The sequence below is a fragment of the Heloderma suspectum genome, chromosome 1 (assembly GCF_057233095.1).
Source record: "Heloderma suspectum isolate Gila_16-S chromosome 1, 16-S_ref, whole genome shotgun sequence".
Lineage (NCBI taxonomy): Eukaryota > Metazoa > Chordata > Lepidosauria > Squamata > Helodermatidae > Heloderma > Heloderma suspectum.
The window spans coordinates 360,399,755-360,413,792 of NC_139458.1; the positions used below are offsets into that span (position 1 = coordinate 360,399,755).

General features: G+C 40.3%; 1 protein-coding gene across 4 annotated transcripts in view; it reads left to right on the top strand.

Moving 5' to 3' along the window:
- KIF25 (kinesin family member 25) overlaps positions 1-12,550 on the top strand; it is a 59,444-nt gene extending 46,894 nt beyond the window's left edge. For all 4 annotated transcript variants that reach the window (XM_084832093.1, XM_084832103.1, XM_084832097.1 and 1 more), the window contains 5 exons: positions 490-666; positions 4,832-4,986; positions 6,171-6,377; positions 10,171-10,326; positions 11,258-12,550. In XM_084832093.1, the coding sequence (XP_084688219.1) occupies positions 490-666; positions 4,832-4,986; positions 6,171-6,377; positions 10,171-10,326; positions 11,258-11,415 (853 nt within the window). In that variant the 3' untranslated portion in view covers positions 11,416-12,550. The remainder of the gene's footprint in view (positions 1-489; positions 667-4,831; positions 4,987-6,170; positions 6,378-10,170; positions 10,327-11,257) is intronic.
- The last annotated feature ends 1,488 nt before the right edge of the window (positions 12,551-14,038 follow it).

The following is a 14,038-nucleotide window of genomic DNA, read 5'->3' on the forward strand; positions in this document are numbered from 1 at the left end:
TTGCTTGCCATCTCTTTCTTTGCTGCCTACAGTAGACTGCTGTCCCACCAGCAACTTGCTGCTGGCCACAGGCCCACCATTTATTTGCAAGTAGCTGTGCTACATTTTAAATGTTACACATCTTACAGAGTCTTGCACCCCTGCTTGCTGCTTTAATCAGCAAGCCTGTTTTTCTTTTCAAGCTCTACTTTTCGCACAGATATTGCTTGGGAAGAGAGAATTTATTCATCACATTTTCTAGGACTCTGTGAAACTGGAGTGTACAGTCAACAGAATTGCTCCAAGACATCAAAGCCACAACTGTAGGGGCTGGGTTGGATTTTAAAAGAGCCCAGATTATTTTTCCAGAAAAGTGAATGCTCAGGGTTACAGGTTGATGGTATCTAGATAAGCACTTTAGTCGGGTTATAATCGTCTCCTGGATCACAAACATTGTTTACTTCGGGTTTTGTTTCAGCCTCTTAAGCGCCCCCCCCCTTTTTTTTTCAGGCTTCTTTCAGAAAAGCCGCTAGGAAGCCATTGGGTTGAGGTGTCTGTTGTAGAAGTGTATAACAATGAAGTTTTTGATCTTCTGGCCAAAGACAACTGTGGGAGAACAAGTGGTGTCAAAAGGGACGTCATCACAAATAAGGAAGGAAAGAGTGATATCCCACTTCTTACCTATGAGTAAGTACTTCGGTGTGTCCATGAACACCTTTTTGGCAAGAAATGGTGACAGAGGAGTCATACAGCATGTGCCAGTGCCAAAGAACATTAACTTTTAACATTGTTCATATTGCCTTGCTTTTCATATTCATTCTTGACTTGCATCACTACAATGTAACTTTTACCCATTATTTTTGCATGTTAAATATTTCGTCCAAATGACCCCCCCACCCACCCACACACACACCTGGTGATGTCTTACCAGCTAAAGGTTTTCCGGATGTTGGAAATCTCAATCTATTTGCCTTCTTGGAGGGAGACATATTGTAGCTTTGCTTATACTTGGAAACTTACTATAGTAGAAAATAGGAAAAGGTTTGAGGGGATTTGTTGTTGTTGTTGGTTTGAAAACCATTTTATGCTAAAATTCCATAGAAACCCATAGGCTTTTCTATTCCCAATGGAAATGGGGGTTATATTTTTCCTCTCCTTCAACTCTTGTAGTCACAATGCACAAGACAAGCATTTCTTCTACTGTTTGAAGGGAGGAGGGGGAATGACTGGAAGTTCAGACACAACAAGCCTTTTATTTCCTTCATAAACTATAATATACTATGTCCACAAAGGAGATAATTTAAGACTGTATTTTTGTCTGTGGGTTTTGCTAACATAAGCAAACCACTTGAGCTTTGTTTATGTGGTTTTCTATTATTGCCAAAAAATCTTGACTTAAAAATATGCCAAATGTGCTGGAGGGTTGAGCAGACTTTTAATTCTCTCTGTCTGGCTTTATATTCTGTTTACACTGATCACCCCACAGAAAAGTGGGGACCACAGATAAATTAAGATTGCTCTTTCCACAATCAGGATATGAATGTTACCTAAATTTAGTATTCTAGGTGCAGTGGATTTTGAACAAATGTTTAGAACTCAACATAATAAAAACTAATTTTAGCGTAATAAATGCATGCTTCATTTGGAGGTAGAAAGGAGAAATCAAATGTTAAGCCTTGGTTTTTGTTTTTTATACTGTCGACTGTACTCTTTAATTTGAGTTAAGAAAATTAAGCTAAAATGAAACTGAGGAAACATTGTTGAATTTTTGTCATCTTTTACCACCACAGTTTGTAGGAACTGGGCAGATGTTACACTCTTACCAAGAAATAGCTTTTGAATGTATTTCTTGTTAGCTGACAAGAAATGTGGCTAAGCAATGGCTACAATTACTTCACTAGAACTGTGGAAGAATCTACTGAACAGTAAATGCAGCCTATCGCTTGTGTAACGTAAGGAAAGTATGGTAGTTGCCATCAGACAAAACTAATTTACCTCAGAGAATACCACAAGTAGTAATGTGTTCCCTTAATTCTTATTCATCATCATTCTCAACAAAGCGGCCTAGCCCAATTCCACACATCCATAAGGCAATGTGCTACCAAACCACAGTGTTCTTTTTGCAGCCCATTGCCCCAACCAAGTTACTTCTGGCTAATATCTGAAATCCTAGAGGCCTGCAATATCATTCTTGATTTATCCAAGGTAGTCATAGGTCATCTGAAATTTTAGTGAGGGAGAAATTTGCTGCAAGCTAGAATTTGTGACATGTGACAGAAAACTGGCAGAAGCAAGATTCCTTGTTTTCTTTCCAATTTTTGGGAGGCTGTGCTTTTATTGCAGTCTTTTTAATTTTATTTTAAAGTTTTAAAAAACCACAGGGAAGAAAAAGCACCTTTTGGAAAAAGGTTTATATAGGATGTATGGCTTAAATTCAGTACATCTAGGAGAAAGTTATTAATAAACACACAATATTAACAATTTATACAGGAAAGATTAACAATGAAAAACAAAATCAAATAAGGAAACTGTGCTGCTTGGCCACCATTACTCTCCAAAGTCTAAAGTAAGCTACTGGGATTTTGAATAATGCTTCATCTGTAATCAATTTGCTTATATGCATGTAAAACATGGAAACCCCCTGAAATGTGTTTCCTCCTCCCTCTTCCCCTTTGTCAGGGTAGCTAATGGAGAAATTGGCCCAGTTTGCACATAACAACAACCCATGGGTTGTTGGGAATGAGTGTGAGAGCGCACACTGCTTCCTGTCCACTCACCACCTCCACTTTGCATCAGCTTACTGAAACAACCCAGGAATGCCCTATTCCTGGGTTGTTAGTTGTGATGTCCAAACCCGGTACTCTGGGTTGTTGAGGGTTAAACAACCCAGAAGTTGAACCTATGGTTTGTTGTTGGGTTAAAAATCTAGATTGTTCAACCCTCAACAACCTAGAGTGCTGGGTTTGGACTTCACAACTAACAACCTAGGAACAACCTGGGTTGTTTTGGGAAGCAGATGCAAAGTGGAAATGGTGAGCAAGTGGGAGGCAGTGTGCTTGCTTGCTCCCATGCAGCCCTGCCAATGCATGAGTTGTTTAGCCCATGTATTGGCGTTATGTGTGAACCAGGTCTTGGTGTTTGATTTTCCCCTCAGAAGCTGCGCACACTGAGCAGTTTGTTCTGAGCATTTTGTTCTTGAGGCTTCCTCCCACTCACGCTGCCATATTGGTTGCATTCTCCTATCTGAGAGCATCATAAAGTTGGAAGGGTCTTTTGAGGTCATCTGAAGTACAACCCCCGCTCGATGCAGGATCTGTCATGCAGGATTCAACTACAGCATCCCTGACAAATGGCTGCCCAGCCTCTGCTTAAATATCTCTAGTGAAGGAGAGCCCACCACTTTCTGAGGCAGCCTTTCCACTTTCAAATAGTCATACCACTAGGAAATTTCTCGTAATATTTAGCCAAAATCTGCTTCTATGTAATTTCTAGCCATTGGTTGTAGTCATGCCCTCTGGAGCAACAGAGAACATCTGCTTCCTCTTCTACACAATAGCCCTTCAGATATTTGAAGACAGCTATCATGTCTCCCCTTAATCTTCTTTTCCCCAGGCTAAACACACCTGTTCCTCATAGGATTTGGTTTCCAGATCCCTCTCACCATCATGGTCACCTTCCTTTGGAGATGCTCCAGTTTGTTAATGTCCTCCTAAAAATGTGGCACCCAGAACTAGACACTGTAACTCAGATGGGACCTGACCAGTGCAGAATAGAAATTGTGTGGTAGTGTGATTGTAGAAATTGTGCGTTGATAGCCGGATAAGCATTGAAGCTGCTGTTTGGGTTTGATACTTGGATATATACATAGCTATGGAAAGCAGGAAGACACTTTCCTCAACACTTAACCTTGGAGTACATTCCATCTGAGAAAATACTTACAATCTCGAGGCAGGGGGTGGTGGGGCTGCCTTAGGAAGAACTGTTGCTTCCTTTTAGTTTTGGCAGTTGAGCGATTTATAGAAACAAGAACAGTACTGAGTCCAATTTGGATCACATGAGGACCCAAAATGCAACTCCTTGGTCGTTTTTCTCTCTACTCATAAAAACCAAAACACAATTCTTTACTTTTACCATAATCACCTGTTGCAATTGAAGCTGTTGCAACACCGAAGTATGTCACGTGACTGCAACTTCATTGAATAGACAGGGATGGAGTAGGGATGGGGGCAGAATTTGTTTGGTTCACATTTTAATATGAGCCGACCTAATTCACATTTCCCAAACTAATACATGAACTGGAATGCAAGTCTGCTTTGGTTTTCACATTTCCCCACATTTTTTGAAGGAACTTGTGAAGCTTTTCAGTGACTTGCAGTACAGATTCCAGCAACAGTAAATAAGTTAAGTACTAATTTGAGATCTACCACTATATTGTTACCATTTAAATCAGAGCATCAGAATTAAACTTAGCTGCCATAGCTTAATAGGTAAGGTGTTCTGTCATTGGACCACATAGGTTATGCAGGCTCTATCCTTATGCCCCCCAGAATATTTTGTTGAAAATAACTGTAGATACTCTGGATCAGGGATGGGGAATCTATGTTCCTTCCAATGTTGTTGAGTTCCCACTAGTCCCAGCCAGCATAGCCAATAATCAGGGAAGATGGCAGTTGTAGTTCAACAACATCTGAATGGCCATAATCTCCCACTTCTGCTCTAAGTGAAAGGAAAGTGGAAGCAATATGGAGAACAGGACTAGAAAAGAGTTGCAGGAAAAATTAGCAGATCTTCACTCATGCTTAAATTACAGTGGCTTTTTTTTTAATTCCCCTAAAACATTCTTTTTTGTAAGGCCTGTGGAAGATGCTGCGGAGTTCTTGGAGCTAGTTAATAAGGGCCTACAACTGAGGGTCAAACACCCAACACTTGTACATGCTCATTCCTCTCGTTCTCATCTTGTGGTAACCTTGACTATAACCACAAAGGCTGTCCTGGATGGTGACTTTGGTAAGTAGCTTGTTTATAACACACTTCTAAGGTCACTATGGAAGCCACAACCCTTGCTTTGCTTTTACTTCTGCGTATCTAACCGTTACACCAGGTCAGAAATGTAATCAGCTAGGTTGTGTAATGCTGGAACTGAATTCCAAGTTGGAATAAACTGTCAGCGTTTTCCATTGTTTAAATTCAGGCTGGATCTAAACTTGAGAACTGCTATCTAGGAGCAATTCTGGGTCTAATGTGGGGATACTCCTTAATGTGGCTTGACCCTGGGGGTCTTTCTTGACTCATGTTGTTTTGCTAGGTTTAAGTTAAGCTGGATTTATTAAATGTATACCCCATGTGTTCTAGTTAAAAATCTAGATGGCTTATCTCTATAAGAAGTACATTACAAAAACAGAACTATCACAAAATCTTATTCTAAAGTAGCAAACCAATACAAAACCAAAACTGCTTGAGCAGTTTTGAGCTAGCAAAATGATCCAACTTACTAATGGGTGAGATGCATAAAACATTGTAAGGATTTAAAAGAAAAAAACCTTTTGTTCTTTCTAAAAACCTGTACACTTGGGCACAAGTAGGGAATTTCATAGAAGCAGGGTCACAACTGAGAAGGCCTTGCTGTATCCTTCCATCAGTGCTACATCCTACAATCAGGGTAATCTAAGCAGGGCCAGTCCTGCTGACATTTAAAATATGGGAGGACTCCTAGTTAGTTTTAAGGACTGCCTTCATCTGGGTGAAGACAGGTGTAATGTAAAAAAATAAGAGAGAAATTGCATCAGGTTTTATGAATGGTGAATACAGATCACTGCTCTGTAAACACACATTTCTTCAGCTTTGATACAAACAAAGAAATTAATGGTTCTGCAGGTTGAGTTGGGAGTGGAGAAGAGCTCCCTATTGAGGATGTTCATTGGCTGGTGTTGTGATGTCACAAACCCCCTTCCTTTCTCCACAGTTCCCAGTGTAAGATACCCTCATGCTACTCTGCTAGCAGAACGGTGTACAGTCAGAACCAATCAGCTTTATAAGAACCACTTGAAAAGGTGCTTACTTGGTCATCTGGGTCCATCATTGATCCTAACCCAAAAATTTTACTGAACTAACTCAACTCTCCTATGTGTCTTACTTCATTTTTGTGGGTTTGGAAATACATTTTCCTCCTTGTTTTTCTTTCTGCCCCCTAGCTACTACTCCCTGGGCAGGTGACCATTCTAATCAAAAGTTGGGTCAAGAACATTTCTTCACTTCCCCCATCTCAGTGAAAGATGACAAGCCCCCTTTTCCTGCCAGAACTTCTTTGCCAACACAGGTTGTTAGTGAATCTATGGAGAAGCTGAAGCAAATGAGAACAAAACTTCAACTGGTGGATTTGGCTGGCAGTGAATGTGCTGGTAAGTCAGCCTTTGGGACAAAACAGTATCATGCTTGTGAAGATGTAACCCTACCTTGGGAACTGTTTGCAATGCATTTAGTTCATTTAGCTGAGTGCATGCAGAAGGCCTGTGCAAGGTGTACAGCTCCAAGGACCACAGCAGAAATATATCAGGTCAAATAGTTAATGCCTGTCGAATGTGCTGAAGTTGGTTCCTTAAGATCCATGTAGTGTTTATTCTCCAGAGGAAAGCTACAGAGCTCCAAGTGTGTCTCCTGGATTTTATTGACAAAGCTTCTCCCCACCCCCACCCCTCTTCAGATTTCTCTTTTAGTAAAACTTCCTGATCTCTCATTCAAATGCCTTTTGATACATTTCTTATCAAACTGAAGTAGCCAATTTGCTTTAACTACCGCCTTCCTTAACCTTTCCTTGCATCCATTGAAGCATAGCTATCACAGTGTACTGCTTTTCCTTCAGTCCTTAAAAGCTGGTCAGAATACCAGTACCATATATTCCCTGATTGCACCCCCAGTATTGACTATTTAGTTATTTATGGAATGCTAGTGTCATATTATGCAATGAATATGAACTTGAGCACACTCCGGGAGAGAGCAGAGGACAGGAAGTACTGGCGTGCTATGGTCCATGGGGTCACGAAGAGTCGGACACGACTTAATGACTGAACAACAAGTGTCATATTGCATGACAGCTTATACCAATTTGTAGATAAGGAGGGTAGATAAGCTCCCTTGGCCTGTTCTGGATCCAAGCAGTCTTTATTTGGTCCACTAGCAAAATGCCCATCCATTGGTAGGATAGAATAGGAGAGGAGGGAGACCTGTTTGTTGCACAGAGACTCATTTGCATACAAAAGTAAGAATACCTGAGCAGAGTGTGACAACTTTGGGAACCCCCATGCATCCTTCAGACCAACCCCTTTCTGTCATGGATAGAGGGTAGATTTGGCTCTCACTGCAGCAGTGTCCCCCAAACCTTACTTTTTCCTGTGAGAAGAGATGACAGTCATTCTCTTAGCATATGAGAAAGTAAAGGGGTGTGCTCTGGGTTGGCTGCCATCCAAATAATATTAGGATGGGAGCCAACACAGAGTACACCCCTTTACTTTTTCATATGTGAAGAGAATTACTTCCCTGTTCACTGCTCCAAGAAGTAGCCACTGACAAACAGGTTTGTTCCTGTCTGCATAGTTTTGTCCGGAGCTCTGTTTCTTGGTAATGTTGGAGTGTGCCAGTACCTTGGGTACTAGCTTTTATATGGGTAAGTGAGGCCTGTAACAGAACTCTGCAGTGTGACGTGTTCAGTGTTTCAGCCAATCAGCCATACCTTCTTCCAGGTTACACCATCCCATTCCCGTCCCCCACTGGTTTTCTGTCCCCACCCCAAGTCAGTCAGCATTCCATGGCCACTGAACATTTTCAGTCCTCATCACACTGTCTTGTGGGGTGGAGGCACCTCCTTAAACTTTTTTTTTCTTTTCTAAAGATTTTTGGTACTTCTGCAAACCTCAAGGTCCCCCCAATCCTGCTGATATCTCCCTGTTGTTGGTGGGTGGTGCTGTTTTTGCTATGTAAGAACAGGCACTTACAGAATGAGTTCACTATGCCTATATCTGATATGCCTAGCCTTTGATCTGAACTTCTCTTGAGGCATGAGGGGAGAGGGAACCCTGTAGAGGAACAAGGTACTCCAGTTTGGTTTGCAGAGTGCCAAGTTGGCTTTCCATTTCCTACCTTGATGCCCAACCATGGATAGAAGGAAGATTTGTTCAGGCTATTGGTGATAGGTCTTCCTATTTCAGTGCTAAACCACCTAGGAATGCCTGCAAGTTAAGATTCTTTAAAGTGCACAAATTATTTAAAAACATCAAATATTTGACAAAATGGTCATAATTCAAGTGTGGCTTCTTCAACCTCCTTGTGAAAAACAATACCGGATCATGTAAATACTTTCCTCTTTCCTTTGGGTCCATCCCCTTGCCCCCTGGCAAAGTGCTTTTCTTCTCTTCAAACACAGTCCTTTCAGAAACCTGACTATTTCCTAAAGGACAAGCTTCCTTACCAAGAAAAGCCACTCAGTCAAACATAACATTCCAGAAATAATGTTTTGAAAACTGAACCCGTATTATGAAAGAGCCCTTTACATTGCTGCCAAGAGTTCTTTTCCCTGGTCACTGTTAACATTTTTTTAAAGAACCCTTTTAAAGATACATATTTTATTTGTTGTGTGTGTTAGACATTTTTTTAGCCAATATGCAGTTGAGCAATACTGCATATTTCCATTGTTCACTGAGGGCAAACTTTTGATGGTCTGTTCTTCTGAAAGACCAGTTCTCCATGTGGTACCACTCAGTATCTTTAATGAGCTGCAATGATTAACATTAATTTGTTTTGGCTAACATTTTACATATTAAATAGGTTAACACTGCAATACTAAGCATGTTTACTGAGAATTAATCCAACTGTGTTCAGTGCAGTCACTCCCAAATAAGCATGCAGCCTAAATTCTGCTCTTGATTAGGATTACATAAACTTCAGAAGGACTTCACTGGAGACAATGAAATGTTTAAAAACATACATCTATTCATCTAAACCCGAGAGCAGTCTTCAACACATCATTTTCTTAAAGCAGAGGCATTCAGAAAACATCCTAATTCTCATGTTGCTTTTTGCTGGGGGTAAAATCACTTTTACCACATCAGTTTTCCCAGGTTGAATATTTCATCTGAATCCATCGTGAAATTGTAGGATTGTATGAATGTCACGCTGGAGTTATATTAGTTGTCAGTGGGTTTCCCTCATGTGGTAAATGCCAAACCTCATCATGTGCATTCAAATGAAATGAAGTTGACATGGTCAAGCTGCACCGCATGGATACCTCCCTATCCCTATCCCCTCAGTGCTGGAGAGGTTGTGGAGATGTAGGAACGCTGTTCCATATGTGGTGGGGTTGCCCCGTAGTTCAGAACTTCTGGGCTGTCGTTTTTGGAACTATATTGGATATAGTTGCATGTCTTATTGTCTCCGATCCCCTCCTAGCACTCCTATCCATGGTGGATAATATACAGGGTAATTTACCACATGGCGAGGTAATCGTATTTTTGTTAATGTCTGCACTTTTGGAAGTTGCATGGCACTGGAAAGCAAGTTCTGAATGTTTGATACAGAGCTGGTTCACCAAAATATAGAAACTTGCACTTTCAGAAGGATTAACTCGTCACAGTAGAGTGGTACGAGGCACTGCAAAATATGACCAATCCATGGAAATCTGGTTTCCATTTCTCACTTCCATAAATAAAGGAACAGTGGACCATAAACGTCTGACAGCCCAAATAAGCTTTTTGTTTAGTGCCAAATCTGTATTATGTAACTATGTACTTCTTCTATCGTATGAACTGGACAATCATGCAACAGACTAGGAAGTGACACTAAAAGTGATTCTCCACTTTCAGATTGCATGGAATTTATAGCAAGAGTTGAGCTGCCGCTTCATTTTCATGTAAAGCCAGAAAATTTAAGACTGTTCCATGACACAGGGTCAGTAGACCATGTCCATCTTTTTGTTGTGAGGATAAAATGGAGAGGAGGAGGACCATGTAAGCCATATGGGGTTCCCTGCAAGAAGAAAATAAGGCGAGATATAAATGTAATAATAAATAAATACAAATTAAGCAGACAAAAATGTTGCCTTGAACTGAATGTGCTATCTTGTTCCCTATTGTATATTCAGGTGCCTGCACTGTTGAAGAACTTTGCTTATTCTTACTGATGGGTTTTCTTCTACTATGCTAGGTATGTCTGGTGTGACTGGATCAGTCCTGAGAGAGACCTCCTTCATTAATCGCAGCTTGTCTGCTCTAGCAGATGTACTTGGAGCCATATCAGAACAGCGTTCTCATGTTCCATATCGAAACAGCAAACTTACGCATTTACTTCAGGACTCCATTGGTGATTATAGCTTGCTATAGTAACACTGAGTTGAAATTCCTACTTTTAATCATTCCTCAAGTTTTTAAAAAATGTAGAATTGTTTAAAAAGTTCCCCTGTGTGTGGTATTTCCACATTGCTCTTAAAATCTATAGCTAATATGAAATGGTGACTGATGATATTAACAGGGTGCATGTTAGGAGTCATAAGCCTTTTTTCTTTCAAAATATACATAGGATTGTGCCCTTTATGTTTCTGAAGGTGTGTCTTCTCAGCCTTGATGCTGGACAATGTGATGCTATAGTTCTGTGTAGATGTGGAAGACGTATAGGTACAGCCCATAGAAAAGCTATCCTATGCACCCCACTGAAGTGAATGGAAGCTCTGCAAGAGCACAGTACTGGCCATTGTGAGAACTGGGAATGGAAATTATGAATAAATATAGACTATGAAATGGTCTGCACAATCAAGCAATGTAAAGTTCCCCTTCCTTTAAAATGTGATTATCAGGAAATCTGATAATCATGCTTTTAATATGGACTTGTAGTGTAGCCTTGGGTATGTTCCTTGAAGAAAAGGAGGTATTTATTGCCTTGCCTTTAAGCTGCCACCCCTACCACCACCACCACCACCGCTTTTTTGAAACCAGTGCTATTTTTAAAAAAAAAACACCACAACCCTGCCACTTCAGTTAGGCTTAAAGCTTCCACCACTAGTTCTCACTAGTCCTTTAATCTTAGCACTCTTTAGACATACATGAGTGCTTTTTTCTTTTTTTTCTTTTTAGACCTATGGCTTGATTTGGACATTTACATTTCAGTTATGTTCAAATCTGATTTTGGGGCCAACTGACAAGGTTCTGTTCCTGACTTTGGGGCAATTCAGCCTGTTAGCATTTTGCAATTTATTGAAAAGTCTGTGAAAATGTATGTCTTGTTCATTTTTCTTTAGGGGGTGATGCAAAGTTGCTGCTGGTGTTGTGTGTCTCCCCCAGTCAAAAGTACATCACAGAGTCACTGCAAACCCTGGGATTTGGGTCTCGTGCACAGCAAGTTCAGAGAGGGCAAGCCAAGAAAAGAAATCAACTGCTGCTGAGCAGATCCAAATAACACATAAGACTCCTGTGGATTAAAGCATTATTGATGAGTTCCTCAGACTGAAATGTATCTTGTTGTCATAAAAATGTAAACTGCCAGTTAAAATAAGCACTCCTCAATGCGGCATTGGCAAGTCAGAAACATGCTAAGCAATATCTTTGTTCCAAGAATAATTACATATATTAACAAAGAGCTACCATTTATGACAAAGGATCATATCAATTATTTCTTTTAGGAAGAGCAGTGGGATGATAGTGTTTTAGGAGACCACTCTTGGGACTAGGAAAACAAGAGCAGAACCCCCCAAATCCAAAGCTCAGTTATGTAATTCTAATAACTAACAAAACTGAGCAACAGAAGTGTGCCAGACACAATGGTGCAGAGTGGTGGCATACTGTATGTTTGAAAGGCATACATTTCAGACACTGTGTATTATGTGGTCATGGTACACAAGTGCAGAAATTGTTTTATGACTTAGGGTGCAATCCTATGTATGTTTAGACAGAAAAAATTCCCAGTATTTGGAGTTGTAGGACTTTTTTCTGTCTAAACATGCATAGGACTGTACCCTTAGTTAATGTTTGTTTACTGCCCTTCAATAAAATGGTTCCCAAGGTGATTAATAACAAGATAAATAAAAATAAAACAATATATAATAAAAACAGCCAATAAAAAACAGACCAGCAATTAAAAGTAGCAGATTAGAGCTATTAAAGCTCAGAGCTTAAAAGGTGTGGGAGAATGAGAAAGTCTTCACCTGGTGCCCAAACCATAGCAACGGAGGTCCTAGGCAATCCTATTTGGGAAGAGAATTCCATAAGCAAGGTGCCACCCGATAAATTGTTAAATAGTTACCAAGGGTGCAAAACGACATCCAGAAATTCTTTTTCTTCTTTAAGCAAGCTTCTAGCCCTTGAGTCTTCAATCCTGTGAATACTTACTTGGAAGTAAGTCACTCTGAATAAAGTGAGACTTACATCTGAGTAAACACGTGGAGGATTGGACTGCACCATAGGCGAATGTTTCCTGATAAAGTCTCAGAAGAAGGATTTCCCCAGGTCAGGGGACCAGTTTTCAGAAGCCAACAAAGCATTTTGTACCTTCCGTGACTATCAAGCAGAATAAATTGTGCAAAATAAGCCAGTAGATGAAATTGTATTTGCATAATTTGTACATGTTGCAGAATTTAGTTTTTCTTGATTCTGAATTTTGAGCTGGGGATTTTCTTACAGTACAGAACACATACAACCTTGGTCTACAATCAGTGTTTCCCCAAGTGGAGGTGGATCCTACCTGCAACACACCTGAGGGGCACAAACTATTTTATGTTTTATTTGCAATAAACCTATAAATAGTCAAGATCCAGCATTTACCAAAGTGCCAGAGCAATCAGATAATGGAACCAACTGCCTAGGGAGGTGGTGGGCTCTCCATCACTGGAGGTATTCAAACAGAGGTTGGACAGCCATCTGTCAGGGATGCTTTAAACTGAATTCCTGCACTTGGCATGGGGTTGGACTCAGTGACCTAAATGGCCCCTTCCAGTTCTGTGATTCTTTGAATTGTGACACTAATTGGCTTGCCCAAAGGGAAGAGTAGGGTCGTGAGTTCTCTTCTGTTGCATGGCCAAGTCCTCAGATTGGAGATTATTGTGCAAGGAAAGGGAACGTATAGGAGCTAGATGGAGAAAAGAAATGCCTTGGGTATGGTTAGGAGCTGGGCAGGAAATTAAGTAGCACAGGTGTGTGTGCATGTAGGAGGTGGGGAAGGTCAGAGCTGGCTAAGTATACTCAGCATAGTTTCTAGGTTGTGGTGGGTTGTAGAAAAAAGACCTGATTTAATAAAGTGTAGGTGAAACTGATTCTAGGCTGGATTTTGCCATGATGTTTAATTAGTTTGCAGGGAAGGGAGAAAGCTTTTAGAAGTAGGGGGTTAGTGTAGGAATTTAATTCCTAGCTATCCACTCTTCACCACCTTCCCTATGAATGGTGCCCTGAATAATGATACTCCTATTTATCCAAAACCTAATTCTCTGAATGTTTCCTAAACCATTCAGATACCCTAACTAGAAACATGTCAATCATGCATTCATTCAAGTCTGTTCATCTGGAAGTGGCAGCATCTGTATACTGTTAGTTCTATAGAGGTTAGCTCTGTAAGCACTCAGAGCTGTTAGTTCGCAGCTATTGTAAAACCAAAGTAAGAAAATCTGTTATGCAATTAGGAGCCTTGATTTTTTTTTCCCCTTGGCAATGGGCATATGGGAATAAAGATTTACCTTCATATTTTCAGTAAGGAGCAGATAATGACATTTTAGCTTGAGAAGAGAGATCCTAGTCAGAGCTTCTAAACATCACGACCTAAAATGATTATTTAAATTTTGTTCACAAAGTAACCTCACTATATTTCTTTATATCCAATTTCCTTAATTCGATTTAAGGATATAATGGCATCTTGGATACAAGGAAATTATATGAACATTACCACGAGGGTAGGCTAGCTAGTTCAAAACATACCATTTCTCTCCATGTAAGCAGTCGTGACTTCCTTCAGTAACGTATTCACATGGGCAAAAATAAATTGCTTTTGGCCATATATGTGGTCATCTGGTTCAAATGTTGCATTTGGCTATGTG